Here is a 16,959-nt window from a genome sequence, read left to right on the forward strand (position 1 = left end):
CGCACACACACGCGGCCGTACAGCCAAGCCAAGCGGCCAGCGTCGCCGCCAGCCCCAGCGCGCGGCGGCGTCCCCCAAGCGCCGCGGAGGCTGCCAGCGGTCACCAGCGCGCGACGAGACGGCGCCGCGGCGGCGGGCGCGCGGAAACAGATGGCGGGAAGACCGGGGCGCTCGTGTGCTGGCGCACGGAGCGGAGGCGTCCCGGCACCCAGCCGGCCGCACGTGAGCGCCGGCTCGAGGCGTGCCCGCGCAGGAGCCAGGCGCACGCGCTACACATCCCATGAATAATTCAGACAGACGAGTTACGCACTGATGCTGACCCCGTGGGCGAGTACAGGAAAGAGAATTTCCCACTCCCTCCATACACACAACCACACACACACACATATAACGTCAGCTCTTCAACGATGATCATATCGTGCAAAAGCCAGTCTGCATACGTATCTGCAGCCACCCCCACCACATCCAACCAAGAACGATAAAGCAGACACCCACCACATTCAAATCGGGTATCATCACAAGCAGCTATAACAAACAGCCCCACATCCAGACCGCAGTCTCATTTCATAACGTATATTTCACGCCACGAGGGCACACCGTGTGGGTGAAAGCGCCGGCAACATGCTACTTCTCCTTTGCACGGCAACACTCAAACCTCGGCAACGCCGCCCAGCGTTGAAGGCGGTCCTTAACTCCCGTCTAACACCCACACGGCGCGCCTCGACGGAGCGTCACGGCGCGGCCGCTCGCGATGAAGCGAGCCGGCGACGCAGAGCGCCGGGGCGGCGGGCGGTGTCAGCCGCGGGGACTCACGCGGCTTCTCGGGTTCAGCGGCGGACGGCTGTCCCTGCGCAGGTGCCTGCGCCTGGCCCGGCGCCGACGCGGCGTGCGACGGTGAGGGCGAGGCGTCCCGCACCGCTCGGCTCGGGTTCGACACCCACAGCGCCAGCACGCCCTCGGCCCGCTTCAGAATACCGGCCGCCTGCGGGAGCACCGCTGACGTCAGCTGGCGAGGGACGGGGGCCGCTGACGTCAGCTGGTGAGGGACGGGGACCGCTGACGTCAGCTGGCGGGGGACAGGAACGACCGGCGTCAGCTGGTGGGGGACAGGAACGACCGGTGTCAACTGGTGACGGATAGGGATGGCCGGCGTCAGCTGGTGGGGAACAGGGTCGGCTGGCATCAGCTAGTGAGGAAAGGGATGACTGGCATCTGCTGATGAGGGACAAGGATGGTCGGCGTCAGCTGGTGGGGGACAGGAACGACCGGCGTCAGCTGGTGCGGGGCAGGAACGACCGGTGCCAGCTGGTGGGGGGACAGGGTCGGCTGGCGTCAGCTAGTGAGGGACAGGGATGGCTGGCATCTGCTGATGAGGGACAATGATGGCCGGCGTCAGGTGGTGGGGGACAGGAACGACCGGCGTCAGCTGGCGAGGAGCAGAATGGCTGGCGTCAGCTGGTGAGGAACAGGAACGGCCGGCGTCAGCTGGTGAGGAACAGGAACGGCCGGCGTCAGCTGGTGAGGGACAAGAACGGCCGGCGCCAGCTGGCGAGGGAACAGGAACGACCGGCGTCAGCTGGCGAGGGAACAGGAACGACCGGCGCCAGCTGGCGAGGGAACAGGAACGACCGGCGTCAGCTGGCGAAAAGCAGAACTCTCCTGCCGAGAAGGGAACAGGGCAGACGGGAGCACAAGAAGCTCAGCGTCCCACGTTCAGGGAACACGATGTACCCAACACCTCTGTTCGGGAGATCCACTCCACCACAGCAAGTGAAAAACCGGCGCAAAGTGACGGGAGCGAACGCAGCTGCGAACCAATGTCATTTCTAACCGCTGATTCTTTACAATGGTAGGCAAGCTCAACGGTATCGAATCCAATCATCCGAAGGCATGCATATTTTGAACACGGTCGCTTAATTTTTATGCTGTGGAAGTCGTTTGCTTTTTACAGCCTCACGGAAGCCTGAACGTCATATCGATTACATTATATCCGTCTGGCCTCAAATAGCATGTCTGATCTCCAGTGAGAAATAGCACAGACACGCGGACGGTAGCGACGGAGACCTTCGTGTGACCTTTCACAGGCTGGCGTTCCGTCGGGTCGCAGCACCCATGACCTTTGCCCGAGCTCCGATCTAGAAATTGCCCGAACTGGGGAAAGTAAGTTTTATCGCCATGGCTTGGCTTTTTGACCTAGCTGGGCAGCGAGTCCCCATCATCTGACGAGCGAACACTAGCCATGCTCGCAACGACTACCAACACTCAGATCGCTCACGCTGGCCCCGTAATACAAGAATTAATCAGGCCGCCAATGACTTGATCCCACGCAAAGCCTTCTAATCTATGGGGTTCATTGGGGCCCAAGGAGCAGCCTGATCCCTTAACGTGCCCTCATTATTCCGGGCCTTTGTCCGGATAACAGCATCCAGATCCCCGAACGGGGCCTCATTATCGGAACAAAGGCTTGCGCCGCGACCCGTCGCCGGTCGCCCTGGCGCCGCACCCGACGAGCCGACCGAGGCTGGCCGCCGCCGCCGCCATCTGAAAGCCGAAAGCGCCGCTGAGAGGCGTCGGCTGCCGCGGCCCCGGCGTCAGACGGACCGCCGCCGCCTGGGCGCACCGTTCTCTCCCGATCCGGGCCGATCTGGCCAACGGGCGGCGCCGCCCGCTCGTCGGGGTCGCCGGGTCAGCCGGCATCGAACTTTCCGGGCCGGCTGCCGGGCACATGGCTCGCTCTCACGGTGGAAGCGAGCCGGCCAGTCGCGTCCGGCGCGGTGCCGTGCCACCGGCGGGCTCATCCTTATTTCAGCGCCGGCGTCCGCCCAGACGGGGCGAGGGCGACGGCGACACAGCCGGGAGCGTTGGGAGCGTCGCCGCAGGTCTTACATGGTTGAGTCGTGTGAAGCTGCCAAACCCCGCGGGGCCGTGCGAGATCGGACCAAGCCTTCACCTAGGTCATGCCGCGGCCGGGTGGCTGCAGCTTCTGACTAGGTCGCATCTGCGCCCAGCATTCCATCCGCCTCCCCAGACGCTCATCCATGAGTCGGGTGCTGCCAGTGTGCTGGAACGCCGCCACCGCGCCGGGAGCAATTTTTCTCATCGTCTAATGGCCGGAAGCGCAAAAAGGCCGAGCAGGCCGGGCCCCTTTCGGCAAGGCCGGGCGCTGAACGGCGGCCTCATGTCCGACGGATGGACGGCATCATCAGACAACGACCAGCCGCCCGGCGGCGTCCGCCGGAGCATCATCAACTCCGACAGCCGTCTCAGTCAACCTACTCCAAACTTCGCTGATGCTGAATCGCCGTCAGACGACTGGGGCAGTCCGAAGGCGGCGGCGGCGGCGACGGGGGAGGGCATGGCGCGCCAGCGATCATCCGCTCTAATGAGAGGAGCCACGCCCGTAGAGCCCACACTACGTCTATCTGACTGGGTCCAAAGGTGAGAGGTCGGATAAAACCCTTGCTCCAAGAAGCACAACAGGTGAGTTTTCCCCACTGGACGGCGGACAACGGGGCAATGAGACCGGCATTATCAAAAACTGGCGCGTGGCGGGTGCCCGACCCGGCTGACAAGCCCCGCCCGGCGGGTCGTAGAGGACTGTGTCGGCGGCCAAAGCCGTAATCAATATCGGGCCGACAGAGAGCCAGCCAATTATCGCCCGGCCGTGTCCCGACGGGGGTCCGACGGCGCGACGGGCGGCCCGCCGCCACGCCGCCAGCACTGTCAGATTAACGTGCCGCCGGCCGGTGGACGGCGACACGTCCACCGGCCACGCCGCACCGTTCGAGAAAGACGTGCGCCCGTCTCGGGGCGACAGCACGGCCCGGGAGCGGCCCGCGGCGCGCGGCGTGGCTGGGCACGGGGCCTGCCAGCGCGCGGCGGCTAGGGACGGGGTCTGCCAGCGCGCGGCGGCTAGGGACGGGGTCTGCCAGCGCGCGGCGACTGGGCGGCGCCTGGTGTCGGGTCGCGTCAGCCTGTTGGCTAGTTACCACCAGCGGCAGCCGAGCCGGCGGCCCGATCCCGGCATTCAACCTGGCAAACCCGACTGTCACTCGGAGCCGGCCGGCCGGTCCGGCTCCGGCTGAGGCGGGCACTGCAGACCGCGGCGCTGTCGGGCCGGCTTTATCTGCAGATGGCGCGGCCGACACCCGGCCCGGATCCGTCTATTACCGGGCCCGTTACACGAACAGCGGCCGGCCAGCCAGGCGGCGGCGCACCGCCCGGCCGCGATAAAACCGAACTGAGTGAAGCGGCAGCGGCGGCCCGGCACGCCACCCAGGCGGCGGCCCGCGAGCGGCCCTTGGGCGGCGGCGAGCGCTGCTCTGCCGGCCGCCGTACGTGGAGGGCGACAGCGGCGCGCCGACACGTGACGCACGGCTGGCTAGTGTGAGTGCAGTGTTTTGACGATCGTAGGCGAGGACAGCGAGGCGAAAAAGGCGCAGACGCGGCCCTAATCGAGCCAGAAACGCAAGCGCCTGCAGCCAGTCGGAAGGCAGACTTTCGGTTAGGCGAATCAGTCGGCTGCGGGAGGATCGCAGCGGCACTGACAGGAGGGAGGACCTGAGTCCCTGGGCCGTGAGAAACTGATGGCAAGAGTCCTGTGACCGGGAAACTGCAAGATCTGCCATCAGTTGCTGGACAGCGGTCTCCTGACGACAGCTTCACACAAACCGCAGCCAAAACTGATCTGCCGTCCGCGCCAGCGGCCGAGAGTGGTCACGCAGGCCGATGGTCTCACCGTGTCGTAGTCGGCTCCCACCAGGTCCTCGTTGTTGACGGACAGGATCATGTCTCCGACCGACAGGCCCGCCTGCAACGGCACGCCCCACGTCGCACGTCACGACGGCACGCATGCACGCACACATGCCACGCCGCGCTGGCAGGGGCGACGGTCCGCGGCCTCACCTCCACCGGGAGGCGCGCAATACCCCCACAATCCCATCTCATTGGCCATGTAATAGGCACGGTCGTTCAGCATGCCTCGCGCCACTCGCGCCTGGGAAGCGAGCTAATTAGCGGCGGCTGAGTAAGCCAGTTAGCGGTAACACGACCGCTCGTGCACGAACACGACGGCACGCCGCCATCGTCGCCGGGCAAACACGGCACCGCGCCGCCGCGCGCCGCCCGGAGCCGCGCGACAGGAGCGCGCGCTCGGCGGCGCGCGCCGATCGCGAGAGAGCACGGCGCGGTCCGGCGCCGGCTGCGGCCAGACAGGAGCGCGGTCGTCAAGCGGCGCACATCGCACACGCGCGAGACGGCGCCGCGCGGCGGACGGGTCCGGTCGCCACCGCTGACCTGCTCGGCTGGGCTGCCCGCCTGCAGGTCCGAGATGAAGATGCCCTGGCCGACCTCGGCGTGCTTGCCCTCGAAGATCATGATGCCGAGGCCCTGCGTGCCCTGCGGAGGAGCGCGGCGGTCACCTGGCGTCGAGCTGGGGACACCGACCACGGACGGCGGCCGCGCGGCGCCGGGACCGTGGCCGGCAGCGGACGCCACCGAGAGCGGCGGCACGGCGGGAGTCGCGACCGATATCGCTGGCGGCTGCAGGGCGCAGGCAGACGGGGGGCGCCGGAACATCCGGCGGTGGTGGCCACCCGGCTCTTCCACTCCCACTGATGGGGAATGCTGAGAGCTGAACTATGCATCCGGCTGACGTGATGGAGGCTGAAGTGGTGCCGCCTAATGAGCTGAAGTGTGTACCGAATGGACACGGATGCTACGCTGCTGTGAGCGTCACCTAATGAGGCTGCGCATTAGGGCGATGATATGCTCTAGTGGCACGTCACAATGCGATGATTCAATGCGATTATGCGGCGTGGTACCGTGACGCACGCATGATGGCACGCAGGATGCAGGACACGGCAGACAGGAGCGTGGGCAGTCATGAGATGCCCCGACGGAGCCGGACACGCAGGACACAGGACGCAGGACACGGCAGACGGGAGCGCGGGCAGCCATGAGATGCCCCGACGGAGCCGGACACGCAGGACGCAGGACACGGCAGAGAGGAGCGTGGGCAGTCATGAAATGCCCCGACGGAGCCGGACACGCAGGACGCAGGACACGGCAGACAGGAGCGCGGGCAGTCATGAGATGCCCCGACGGAGCCGGACACGCAGGACGCAGGACACGGCAGACAGCATCGTGGGCAGTCATGAGATGCCCTGACGGAGCCGGACACGGCAGACAGGAGCGCGGGCAGTCATGAGATGCCCCGACGGAGCCGGACACGCGGGATGCGGAACACGGCAGACAGGAGCGCGGGTGCCGGGATCGAGGAGGACGCCGACCGCCTCTTGTTTGGCGTTGGCTGTCCTCGGTTCACCGACAGCATGCGTCGACAATCTGGCATGTGACAATCAGCTGTAAGTCAACTCGTCCACGCGTACACAGCAAGCACGCCAACACAGCCACAACGCAACACCAGCGCACAACACAACACCGTCCGCACACACGATATAAAACGTACCTTTTTCACTTGGACATTGCGCAGGCCCTTGTACTTCGCGTACTTCTGCTCTGGCGTCTGTAACACAGCGCCAGCTGTCAGACACATCGGACGGACCTGTACCTGTCATCTCACGTGGCTCTGACTCGCCGCAGCCGCCCCAGCACTTCACACCAGCGCTGGGGGGGGGGGGGGGGGGAGGGGCAGGGAGGGTGCGCTTCGTCACATAACAGCACGGTTATCAGGTGGCCAGGGGGCTGCCAGCAGCCCAGCGGGGCTCATCCCAGATAGGGCTCATCCCATCTCACATCCCATCTCATCAAAGTCGGCCGGCCGGCGGCGCGGGTGCGGCGCGCGCCCGCTGGCTGGCGCGTGATCGGAGAGCCGGCTGCAGGCTCTGGTAGTATTGAGCCGCCAGAAGCAGATCGATCCATCCAACGACAAAACACGCGTGATGTGAAGAGGGAGATGGCTGTTGTCCGTTCTCCAAATAGACGAAACGGCGGGACCACGTGGAGGTACTTTACCCCGATTGGCTACCTCGCCGTCCTGCACGCGACAGAAGACAATCCAAAACATCCGAAAAACACGACCGATAGCCCGCCCTGCACGATCAGTGATGGCCTCAACTCCGACGCACACCTTGCTCCAACCTAACGCCGACCCACAGCGCGCCCCGTGCGTGAACCAATGCCCAATCGTCTCATTACTGCAGCGCCACCTGCGGGCCGCGTGTCGCCGACGCATCGTCACCAGACCTCGGCGGCACGCCGCGGTCTGGTGACGAGAGCCACTCCACCCCAGCGGCAGGAGTTCACGCACCGCCGCCGGCCTCGACACAGACGGCGCACGGCGCTGCGAGGTCCCGTTTCGCCCGGCGTCACATGGCGGTGCATTGCACTGGATTGCACGGTGTTGACCTTCGCGAGTATTCGCTTCTTTGCAGCCATCTTCACACCCGCGTCACTGAGTAGCTTGATGAGCATACAGGTCGGCATCAGTACATGCCTGATGACCCGCACCAGTCACAATGCATCGGTTGACCACATCACCACCAGCGGCTCCCAATGTACCGCCGTGTCTGTTGAGCTCAGGACTGTGTGAGCACGAGATTTGCCAGGCGCGGGCGCGAAGGCGAGACCGACAGCCAGCTGCAGATATCAACACATTCTAACGTTCTTGAAATAACGTAAAGAGAATCTGAGCAACATCAAATACTAGATCGATGTAATTGAAACCCATATACAACCCTCCTGATCCGTAACAACCACCAATTAGCATATACAAGATACGCTGTATGGCCGCCATCTCATTATCCACGGCACACTAATCAACGTCGTTGGCTTCAAGAGTCCACCACGCAACCAGCTATGTTTAGCTGGATTGACTACTCAGAGATACAGCGGAGGATTTCGAAATTGGCGAGGTGAAGCTTCAATAACACCAAATGAATGTATAGAATGTAAGGTCCCTGGTGTGATAATAAGAGAGAAATTGTGATTTGTATATGTAAATATAAATAAATAATAAAAATCAATAAATACCTACTAAAACATGAAAAAATGAAAAAAAATGGAAGCATTAACATTCGTTACTATTACTTCGCACGTAAGCATGGCAGGAATTAGCCTTCCTTGCTATGATTTTATGCATGCCTAACACTAACGCCGCTCTGCTTCCTACACTTTTTATGTTTCCGCCTCTCAACAGAGGAGGGGGGGGGGGGGGCGACTCGCTATTTTATGCTCTCTGGTGTTAACTATTGCCGCTAGGGTAGTAAGAGGGACTGATGATTGCCTGCTGATGGGTGGCAGAGAACAAAATACATAAAATCATCGAGTGACGAATTTTCGGATGGTGCATATCACGTTCTCTTCCGCTTTCCCCAAGCCGTGAGTCATCCACGAGCACAAAACGGCACTGTAATGCCTCAACCCATCATCCCCTTCTCTCTTAACGTGAATCTCACGTGAATCTCAACGTCACAAAGTGGTGTTCATCCATCGCCACAATCCAAATCGGGTGCTTCCAAGCGTTAAAGGCTTAGTGCCAGCCTCCCAATGCGCACAAACAACCAATGTAATACTACACTTGATGTATGAGGACGTCAATTACGTCCAACACAATTGGACGCGCGGCCCCGGGACAGCATAATTGAACGCCGGGCCCCGCAGCCAGCATAACTGAACTCATCCAAGCTCGCAGAGAAGGAGTCTGGCAACACAACGCGACGGCTGCGACAGCCGGCTCCTGCCGCTTGGAAACACTGGTAGGACGCACGCGTCTGCCGCGGCTGGCCACTGTCGCCACTGACTGCGCTCCACCCCCAACCCCCCCCCCCCCCTGCTGACCCCCGCTAGCCGGAACGACGACACGGGCTGCTCGAGACGGTGGCGTGAGCGGCGCGGCGGCACGTGTGACCACGCCCGCGCCAGGTCGAGGCATGCGCTCCTGAGCTGGTCTGGCGCACCTGGCGCCTCCGCGTGTCACGGCTTCTGGACTGGCTAGCGCGGGGGACCAGGGTGGGGGTGGGGGGTGGGGGGTGGGGGGGGGGGAGGTCGAGTCGATTGGCTGTCATGGAATCGTCTGGCTGTCTCAAACACGCTGACTTTATGCCCGAACACATGGCGCACGTAATCGCACGATCCGCTCACGGATGGTTACGTGCTCAACAGTCTCAAGCGCATTAAATTCACTACGCACAGCCGTTCGAAACCGCTCCAACAGTGATATAACGACTTAAACAATCCAACGGAACAACGATAAAACCCGGTGAGTTACGCGCCGCCGGTTCGTTGGCAAGCCGATGCGGGCGCGGCCTAGAGCGGCGCGGCCTGGAGCGGCGCGGCACCGAGCGGACCGGCGGCTGGGGGCGGACCGGCTGAGACGGTCGGTGCGCCGGATCGCGCCGCAGCGCCGAGCCCGGAGCGACGGCGGAGACCAGATAAGCCCGTCCGGCGCCGCAGCAGAGACGGCGGCCGCGATCGAACAGCTACACCCGGAGCCGCCGGCACGCCAGGCGCAAACAACGCCGAGCAGGCCAAATTGAACACCGGCGGACTAATAAATCACGGCTAACCGGCGTACAAGAACCGACAGCGTGGGAGTCCAAGCGCAACAAAATAACCAGAAAAGAGGAGCCCACGGGATGGGCTATAATCCGCCCGCGTCCTGGGGCCGCCTGCCGAGACCGGTCCGCGGGGGCGGTCTATCCCTGCCGCACCGCGGCTACTCCGACGGGCACCGGCCAGCCGCTGCGGCGCTCGAAAGCGGTCCCCTCCAGCCGCCGGGCGGGGACGGCCGCGACTCTCACCTCGTCCTGCAGCGACACCGGGAACTGGGTGATGGGACGCACGGCCAGGTCGTCCAGGGCCTCCTCCCGCCTGCGGGCACGAGCGGCGTCAGCGGCCAGCAGCGGGGTGCGGCCCCGACGCGGGGACAGACGGGCGCCGGGCAGCAGATCAGGCGCCCTGCCCCCTGCTGTAGGTCCCGCCCGGCACGGACATGCCATGCTACTTTGGCCACACATTCAGGCAGAAGGCACAAGCCCTACTGTGGCCACATGCACATGGCCAAAGGGCAAGGAGACGTTTCTGCCACACTTAAAGGAATTATGCCAGCTTTTTACACTTTCCGCTCATTATTGGAAGGGAAGCGTTCGAGTTGATTGGTAGCACCAGCTTTCTCGGAATTCTACCGAAACCTTGGGATTTTGAGTTGAAGTGCCCGGTCCAACGGGAAAAATGCCAATGGATTATTCGTACACCACTATGAAAGACATACTTCTTATTTCTGTCTCTTTATTTCTTAGTTATAATTACTTCCATTTTCTTTCTATTTATTATTGTTTCTATCTATATATCAAATAATTTCTTATTTATTTCTTTTTCAAGCGTGTGTGCTATATAACGTTACCAATTCATTAACTAGCCAGAGCGCTTGTGTAATAAATGCTATTAATACTTGAAAGACCCCAGTTGGGACAAAACATATGCAAATATGAAGCCATTGTCATACGGATTTAACGAAACATCAACCTCAGCAAACGACATTGATTTCTCTCCTATGACACTTCAGCACAGTGGGCCTTTTTGAAGCGCCTTTGACTTTGGGAAACACTGTTTAGTTCGCTGCTGAGTTCGGTGCAAGACCGTGTTTATAAAGGACGTAGATTCCAGCGCCACATCACATGGACTAGTGGCGATCTGGTTCAAACTCCTACCCATGTACTTGTCGGTAAACGGCTTAAGCCACCCACTGTACCAATCACAGACGTTTCTTCATACCCAGTCATTCATGCCGGTAGAGGTGTCACTTTTCAGCTCGTAGGCCTGCAATACGCGGGTAAAGAGAGCTAGCCGTGGCACCTCGAGTCGGCAACAGCTGACGACGGCTCGCGGCAGATTCCGCCGTCAACTGCTACGGAGTAGAGGTACCAGTTTTGAGCTTTTTTGCTCATGCCTTGCGGGTCTGTGGGCCAAAAAAGCCCTAACCACGCAGATTCTCAAGCCCAGTCTCAGTGAAATCGCGGAGGTAATGATGAATATTTCATTTGAATGTTTGCACGTTCCAAGATTATCCATATCAGAAATGAACTCCGAGGTTTCAAACACAAAACGAAGTGCCGTGCTGTGACAAAACGTCCACTGCGTAATATGCACTTGATGAAAATCATAATTATTTTGCTTATCATATCTTGTTGGTGCTGCAGTGGCAATTCCGCGTGCTACTATCAGACATACTGGCCCTGAGGTTTCCCTAGGGTATGCTCCGGAAGTACGCCCTAAAAGTGACACTCCCTTTGAGTCTGCAATCCACCTAATACTGAGTGAAGTATACGCCGCACATACACCCTAAACCTTAAAATGCCAGCTCAAAGCCAGCTTCCATTCAGGTCTCATCCGTGTCCAATTCGCATTTCATTTGCAAATGGGTCCCGCATCGCAACTCCTGTCTAGCCGCACACGCCAACGGACGCCGCGATCATAAGTTTCGCGCTACATAAATTCCGTACCAGCGGATGAACAAAAGCAATTCATTATGCCATTTATGCCCGGTTTGTTTGGTCCCGTCAGCGCCCGCTCGGGCTCGACAGCCATATCAGAGCGGTGGCATTAAGAACGGGACAAAAAGCGGCGCAATTCCGCTGCGACCCCGGCTCGACCCGACGCAAGCCTCCCCGGGAAGCCGCATTGTGCCTCCGACGGCCCCGTAAGACTGCTCAGTTGGGGCTGGGGCCCAAGGCTCCGCGGAAGCTCGCGGCCGGTAAACCCCGGAGCGGTGAGCCGTGCAGCGCTGCGAGTTCTTGAGCTCAGAGGACCGCAGTCGGGATCCACAGTAGGCGCAAAGGAAGCACGCATCGAGAAATCTGCATCGAGGAGGGTTTCATCGAATTGTGGTGCGTGTAGATACGCCGAATTGCCTTCTGTTGAGCGCATGCATCCATGCAAGCAAATTGTGTATTACCATATTCTTATAATAACAACTGGGCCAGGGGAATTATGCGGCAGCGGATCCTTTTCAACATCTGAATATATTAACTACAAAATGTTAAACGAGCCAATCTGTTCATGTGCCTTCTGTGCCTTTTATCATGATCAACTACAACTCTTGCCCCGATGTGCAGCAATTTGAAGATTTGGAAACCTTGGCATATCTCGTTCAGCGACTTAGCGAAACTAATTACGAACCGGCCGGCACCCAAATGTATATCTCATCAGCCGACGGCGGTATGTACGGAGAGCCGCCCTCCGTTTATTTAGACGGGCTAAATTGCCAACGCATAACAAACAGAGCCTCATAAATGTCAGCACTAAAGTCGAGGCATTTCCAATGAGGAACATCGTATTTCAGATTGCATAGCGCACATCCGGGTCGCAGTCCTGGCTAGTCCGTATCTGCGCTACTGTTGACCGTCCCTGTATCTGTTTACAGTGCCTTTCAATTCCGACTACTGGTGGTAAACGCCTGAACTGTCACGCTGCGGGGAGGGGAGGAGGGCAATGACTAGCACGACACGTCTAAGACGAGGTATAATATAACTGGCCTATATACATATATATATATATATATATATATATATATATATATATATATATATATATATATGTGTGTGTGTGTAGAATAACTGGCCAATACGACACGCCTCTGACGAAGTTTAACACTGGGCACCACGACACGTCTCTGACGAAGTTGAACACTGGCCAACACGACACGTCTCTGATGAAGTTTAACGCTGGCCAGCACGACACGCCTCTGACGAAGTTTAACACTGGCCATCCCGACAGTCCAGCGCCGCGGAGATGAGAGGCGAGCACCGAAGTCAGCAGCACCAGCCGCCTCCGAGGCGGCCGGCGGCGGGGCCGGCCCGGCCGGGCGACGTCGTCTCGGCGCCGCGTCGACACGAGGCCCGGCGGCGGCCGTCCGGCGGCCGGCCGCCCGGTGGACGAGGTGGGTGGCGGCCGGTCGGATCGACCGTCAGCAGCCATCGATCCCATCTCGGGCGGGCCGGACCGGCGGACCGAGGAGCCGACGCCGCCGCCCGTCGCCGCCCGGTCGGCCGCGGCCAACATCTAATGGACCTCCAGCTGCCGCCGCCCCGCCCGGGCGATCGCCGACGCCGCCGGCGGCGCCGCGCCGCGCCAGACGTTAGCCGGCGCCGCGACGGCGGGTCGGCTCTGGCTTTGTGCGCCGCTCCGACGCCGCGGCTTCGAAGAATAGCACCGCCCGACTGTCGGTACTGCCGTTTTGCTCGTCGCTGCATCCAGCGTCGAAGCGCAATATCGCCCAGGGATGTACGAGATGAGCCGCTTTTACGCGTTTTTTTGCTGTCGTAATCTCTACATTTGACATCGTTTCTGAGACCGACCGCGTCCAAATACAAACCAATGAAGACGGCCAGTACTTCCCAGACGTCAACAACGCCTACGTCCCCAACGCAAATACTAACCAAGACGGATGAAATACGCGGAAGCGACCCAAGTGGGGAAAACACATTATTTGGAACGGCAGCAATTTAAATAAGTGACATTTAAGGCCGCGTTCTCAGAACTTGAAAGACGCAAGAAATGCGTGTTCGCAGAAGTAGCATACTATGAAACGCGCGAACACAGCACCGCCCGAGCCAGAAATCAAAGTGTCTCTGACGACATTCTCATCGTTCTGTGCTGTTCCGCTGTACGATGGCACGATGGCACGATGGTACTGGCAGGACCCACAATGCGCTTCCGTACAGGGCAGACCAGGTTGCAATGTCACAGCTGGCGTAGCTTCTCGTTTCTTAGCCATGTCTCATTAAGGAAGGCGCTGATTTCTTGTATGGGGTATGAGTGATACGTGGTTTTGGGGACTCAGGACTCCGCGACTAATTTTTATTAGCATCGTCACGTATAAGTCAGGATTGTTAACAATACTGGTGCGGATGCCCCGGTAGTTTTAATGGAACAACAAACCCAATCGCGAGATGTGCTGCTACCGTTTCTGGTCCTTGGCCCGCCATATCCTTTTAGTTTGCTGGATATTTTTGCGAACGGGCCATCTGAAAAGGCGAAGCACCCTGACCGCTTTGATTTTCGTCACGCCTCAGGACGCGAGTCAGATTACGCGTCTCTACAGGCTTTATTCTGCCCGCGTCTTCCTTGTACGACAGCAGGGTGTCAGAAAGCATTTCAGATGTGAACAACGCTTCCTTGTCCGACAGCAGGGGCGTCAGAGAGCATTCCAGATGTGAACAACGCTTCCTTGTCCGACAGCAGGGGCGTCAGAGAGCATTCCAGATGTGAGGAACGCAACATTTTCGTGTCAAAGTGGAGCGGCAAAGTTCAGGCTTCAACGCCCTTGTAAAAAATCCAGCACGTCCTACAATCCCTCTCAGAAGTGAGTTAGCCCGGCCTTCAGAATACGGCATCAGCTATGCGGAGGATGGCAGTGGTCTTCAACATGGCGAGAGGTCGCCAAAGCCTGTGCACTACTGCCTTTGTCGGTGATCTCTGGCGTGGTCGCGATCGGGCTGAGTCAAGAGCATCGATGTCGCCCGAAGTGTCAATGATCTGTTAAAGTACAGTCAGGAGTCACCGGTCAAAAAAGGGACTTCACACCAGCAAGAAAGTAGCACGGTTCACATGGCACGGCCAAATGCACGCAGGTGGCGGGAGCACAAATTCTCCTATCTTTATTCCTAATAAAGATAGAGCCATGACCTTTTCAGAGCACAATACCTGGGCGGGCTTTATTGAATGCCTCGTCACGGCACCCATAGGTCACAGTAGCCATAGGTCACAGGAGCTGTAGGTCATGACAGCAATCACTGACGCAAATGCTCCATACCGAACACATCGAAACGCTTGCGAAGGACAGTGGTCATCCATTGGCTAAGCAAGCTTGAAACATGCGGCTTGCCGTGACGTTATGACAGTCTCTAGGAGCTGTGGGCCAAACACGGTCAAACTGAATCTGGCCATTCTGATGACGATCATGATGATTGGGGCTTTTGGTCGCGCCGACAGGTACGGTCACTTGGCGTCCATGGCCATTCTGACTACAGGGGAGCTTCCTCTGTGCCTAGCCCGATGCCCGACGACCTATGCGTTGGATGCTCTCGCCGGGGTTTACTTACCGTGAGTCCAGCGGTCCACCAACTGAGCTAACCGGGAACGGCGCTAGGCTCCTCAGTAGCTCAGTTGGTAGAGCGCTGACCTCACAATTGTAAGACTCCGGTTATGATTCCAGGAATTCCATGGACATAACTTGTGACTCATATAAATAACCTGTTTGCGTTTTGGTGCAAACATGTCTGAAAGCCAACAATCATCCAGTTCTTCTCAGGGATCAATAACATTTGACGAGGGCCGGAAAGTTAACTAGCCAAAAATGTTGCATGCATACTAACACACCAGAATATGACGATAGGTCGAATAACTGCTTAACTCGTTATCCTAATGCCTCGCCTCAAAACCTCCGTAAAACAATTTTCTATTTATTTGATGTTTCGTTATCTTGGAAGCCGCACCAAAACTCGCTGATTCTAGTTCTAGTTTTATTTCTAAAAGTTCTAATTTCATCGGAAACAAGTGGATGGAGCCCATTTCACCCCTCCCCTCCTCCTCCAGTGAGTGTCCAGGCCCTTTCGAAGCTGGGAATCACCGGATCGTCAGCTATCGATGGTGAGCCCCTGTAGCCTCGAACAACTCGACTTTGTTCCATGTCGCACAGCTCTCGAGTTCTCGGCCGCCAGTGGTCGACACAAGCGCGCGGAAAGCACCCGCCGCTAGGACGAACTCGGTCGTTACGATGACAGCGGTCTCCCTTCAGCTGAAGCACCGCAGCCGTCCGACAGCGACATCCCTCGTAAAACGCCCCGGATGTCGTCGTCACTGTTCTCTTTCGGTTCTAGCTCAGTACACACTGGCTAGCATCACCACATTTTCCATCCCACATCCCCACCTTACCCGGTCGTCGAGTCCACCAGTGAAGACTCTGATAGCAAAACCAGCCGTCGAAGGACGCATTCAAAAACAATCACCGACCATAAATCGCCTTAAACGGTTGATCGCCTCAGCAGCTCACAAACTGTGACCGAATTTGATGCCACTGAATGTGCCACTATCACGCATGCCCTGGGCACCACCTGGTCAATTCTTGCCTGCATTGCCGGCCATTGGATTGGACATTTCGTGACCTGCCAGCATTCGCATCTTTCTATTCACGCCGGTCTCATTACAGCTCTGGGGGCTCATCTGGTCCCATTGGTCCTGATCAACGCTACGTTCGTCGAGAGCTCCCTCAGTCAGCATAGCCCATCGGCGCTACTTCCGGGCGCTCCTTCCGTCGGCCCCATTCCCATCAGCACCACACGCGTCAGCACCCACGGGCCAGCACCAGCCCCGTCAGTGTCACTGCTGTCGGCATCTCTGCCCTAATCCCCGCTCCCGTCATCACCACTCCCGTCAGCGCCACTCCAGTCGGTGCCACCTTCACTAGCACTAACCCAGTCAGCGCCGCTTCAGTCGTGCTCCTCCCCACCAGCACCACTTATCCTGTTGAGATGCCGCCTCGAGCCGCCGTCACCGTTACCCCCGCCATCACCACTTCCGGCAGCCGCACACCCGTCAGCGCCTCTCCTGCCCTCATTACTCCCGTCAGCGCCCCCTGTCCTCACTACTCCCGTCAGCGCCCCCTGTCCTCACCACTCTCGTCAGCGCCCCCTGTCCTCACTACTCCCGTCAGCGCCCCCTGTCCTCACTACTCCCGTCAGCGCCCCTCCTGTCCTCACTACTCCCGTCAGCGCCCCCTGTCCTCACCACTCCCGTCAGCGCCTCTCCTGTCCTCATCACTCCCGTCAGCGCCCCTCCTGTCCTCACCACTCCCGTCAGCGCCCCTCCTGTCCTCACCACTCCCGCCAGCGCCCCTCCTGTCCTCACCACTCCCGCCAGCGCCCCTCCTGTCCTCACCACTCCCGTCAGCGCCCCTCCTGTCCTCATCAATCCCGCCAGCGCCCCTCCTGTCCTCACTAC

At 59.3% G+C, this 16,959-nt stretch overlaps 1 protein-coding gene across 1 annotated transcript in view; it reads right to left on the bottom strand.

Moving 5' to 3' along the window:
- LOC119108305 (multiple PDZ domain protein) overlaps positions 1 to 16,959 on the bottom strand; it is a 105,502-nt gene that overhangs the window by 11,959 nt on the left and 76,584 nt on the right. Inside the window, exons 42-46 of the mRNA XM_037231881.1 lie at positions 9,762 to 9,831; positions 6,470 to 6,526; positions 5,296 to 5,397; positions 4,739 to 4,810; positions 814 to 982 (exon numbers count right to left, since the gene is read on the bottom strand). Coding sequence (XP_037087776.1) covers positions 814 to 982; positions 4,739 to 4,810; positions 5,296 to 5,397; positions 6,470 to 6,526; positions 9,762 to 9,831 — 470 coding nt within the window. The remainder of the gene's footprint in view (positions 1 to 813; positions 983 to 4,738; positions 4,811 to 5,295; positions 5,398 to 6,469; positions 6,527 to 9,761; positions 9,832 to 16,959) is intronic.

Source organism: Pollicipes pollicipes, unplaced genomic scaffold, assembly GCF_011947565.3.
Source record: "Pollicipes pollicipes isolate AB1234 unplaced genomic scaffold, Ppol_2.1 Scaffold_6686;HRSCAF=7923_pilon_pilon_pilon, whole genome shotgun sequence".
In the NCBI taxonomy this organism is placed as follows: domain Eukaryota; kingdom Metazoa; phylum Arthropoda; class Thecostraca; order Pollicipedomorpha; family Pollicipedidae; genus Pollicipes; species Pollicipes pollicipes.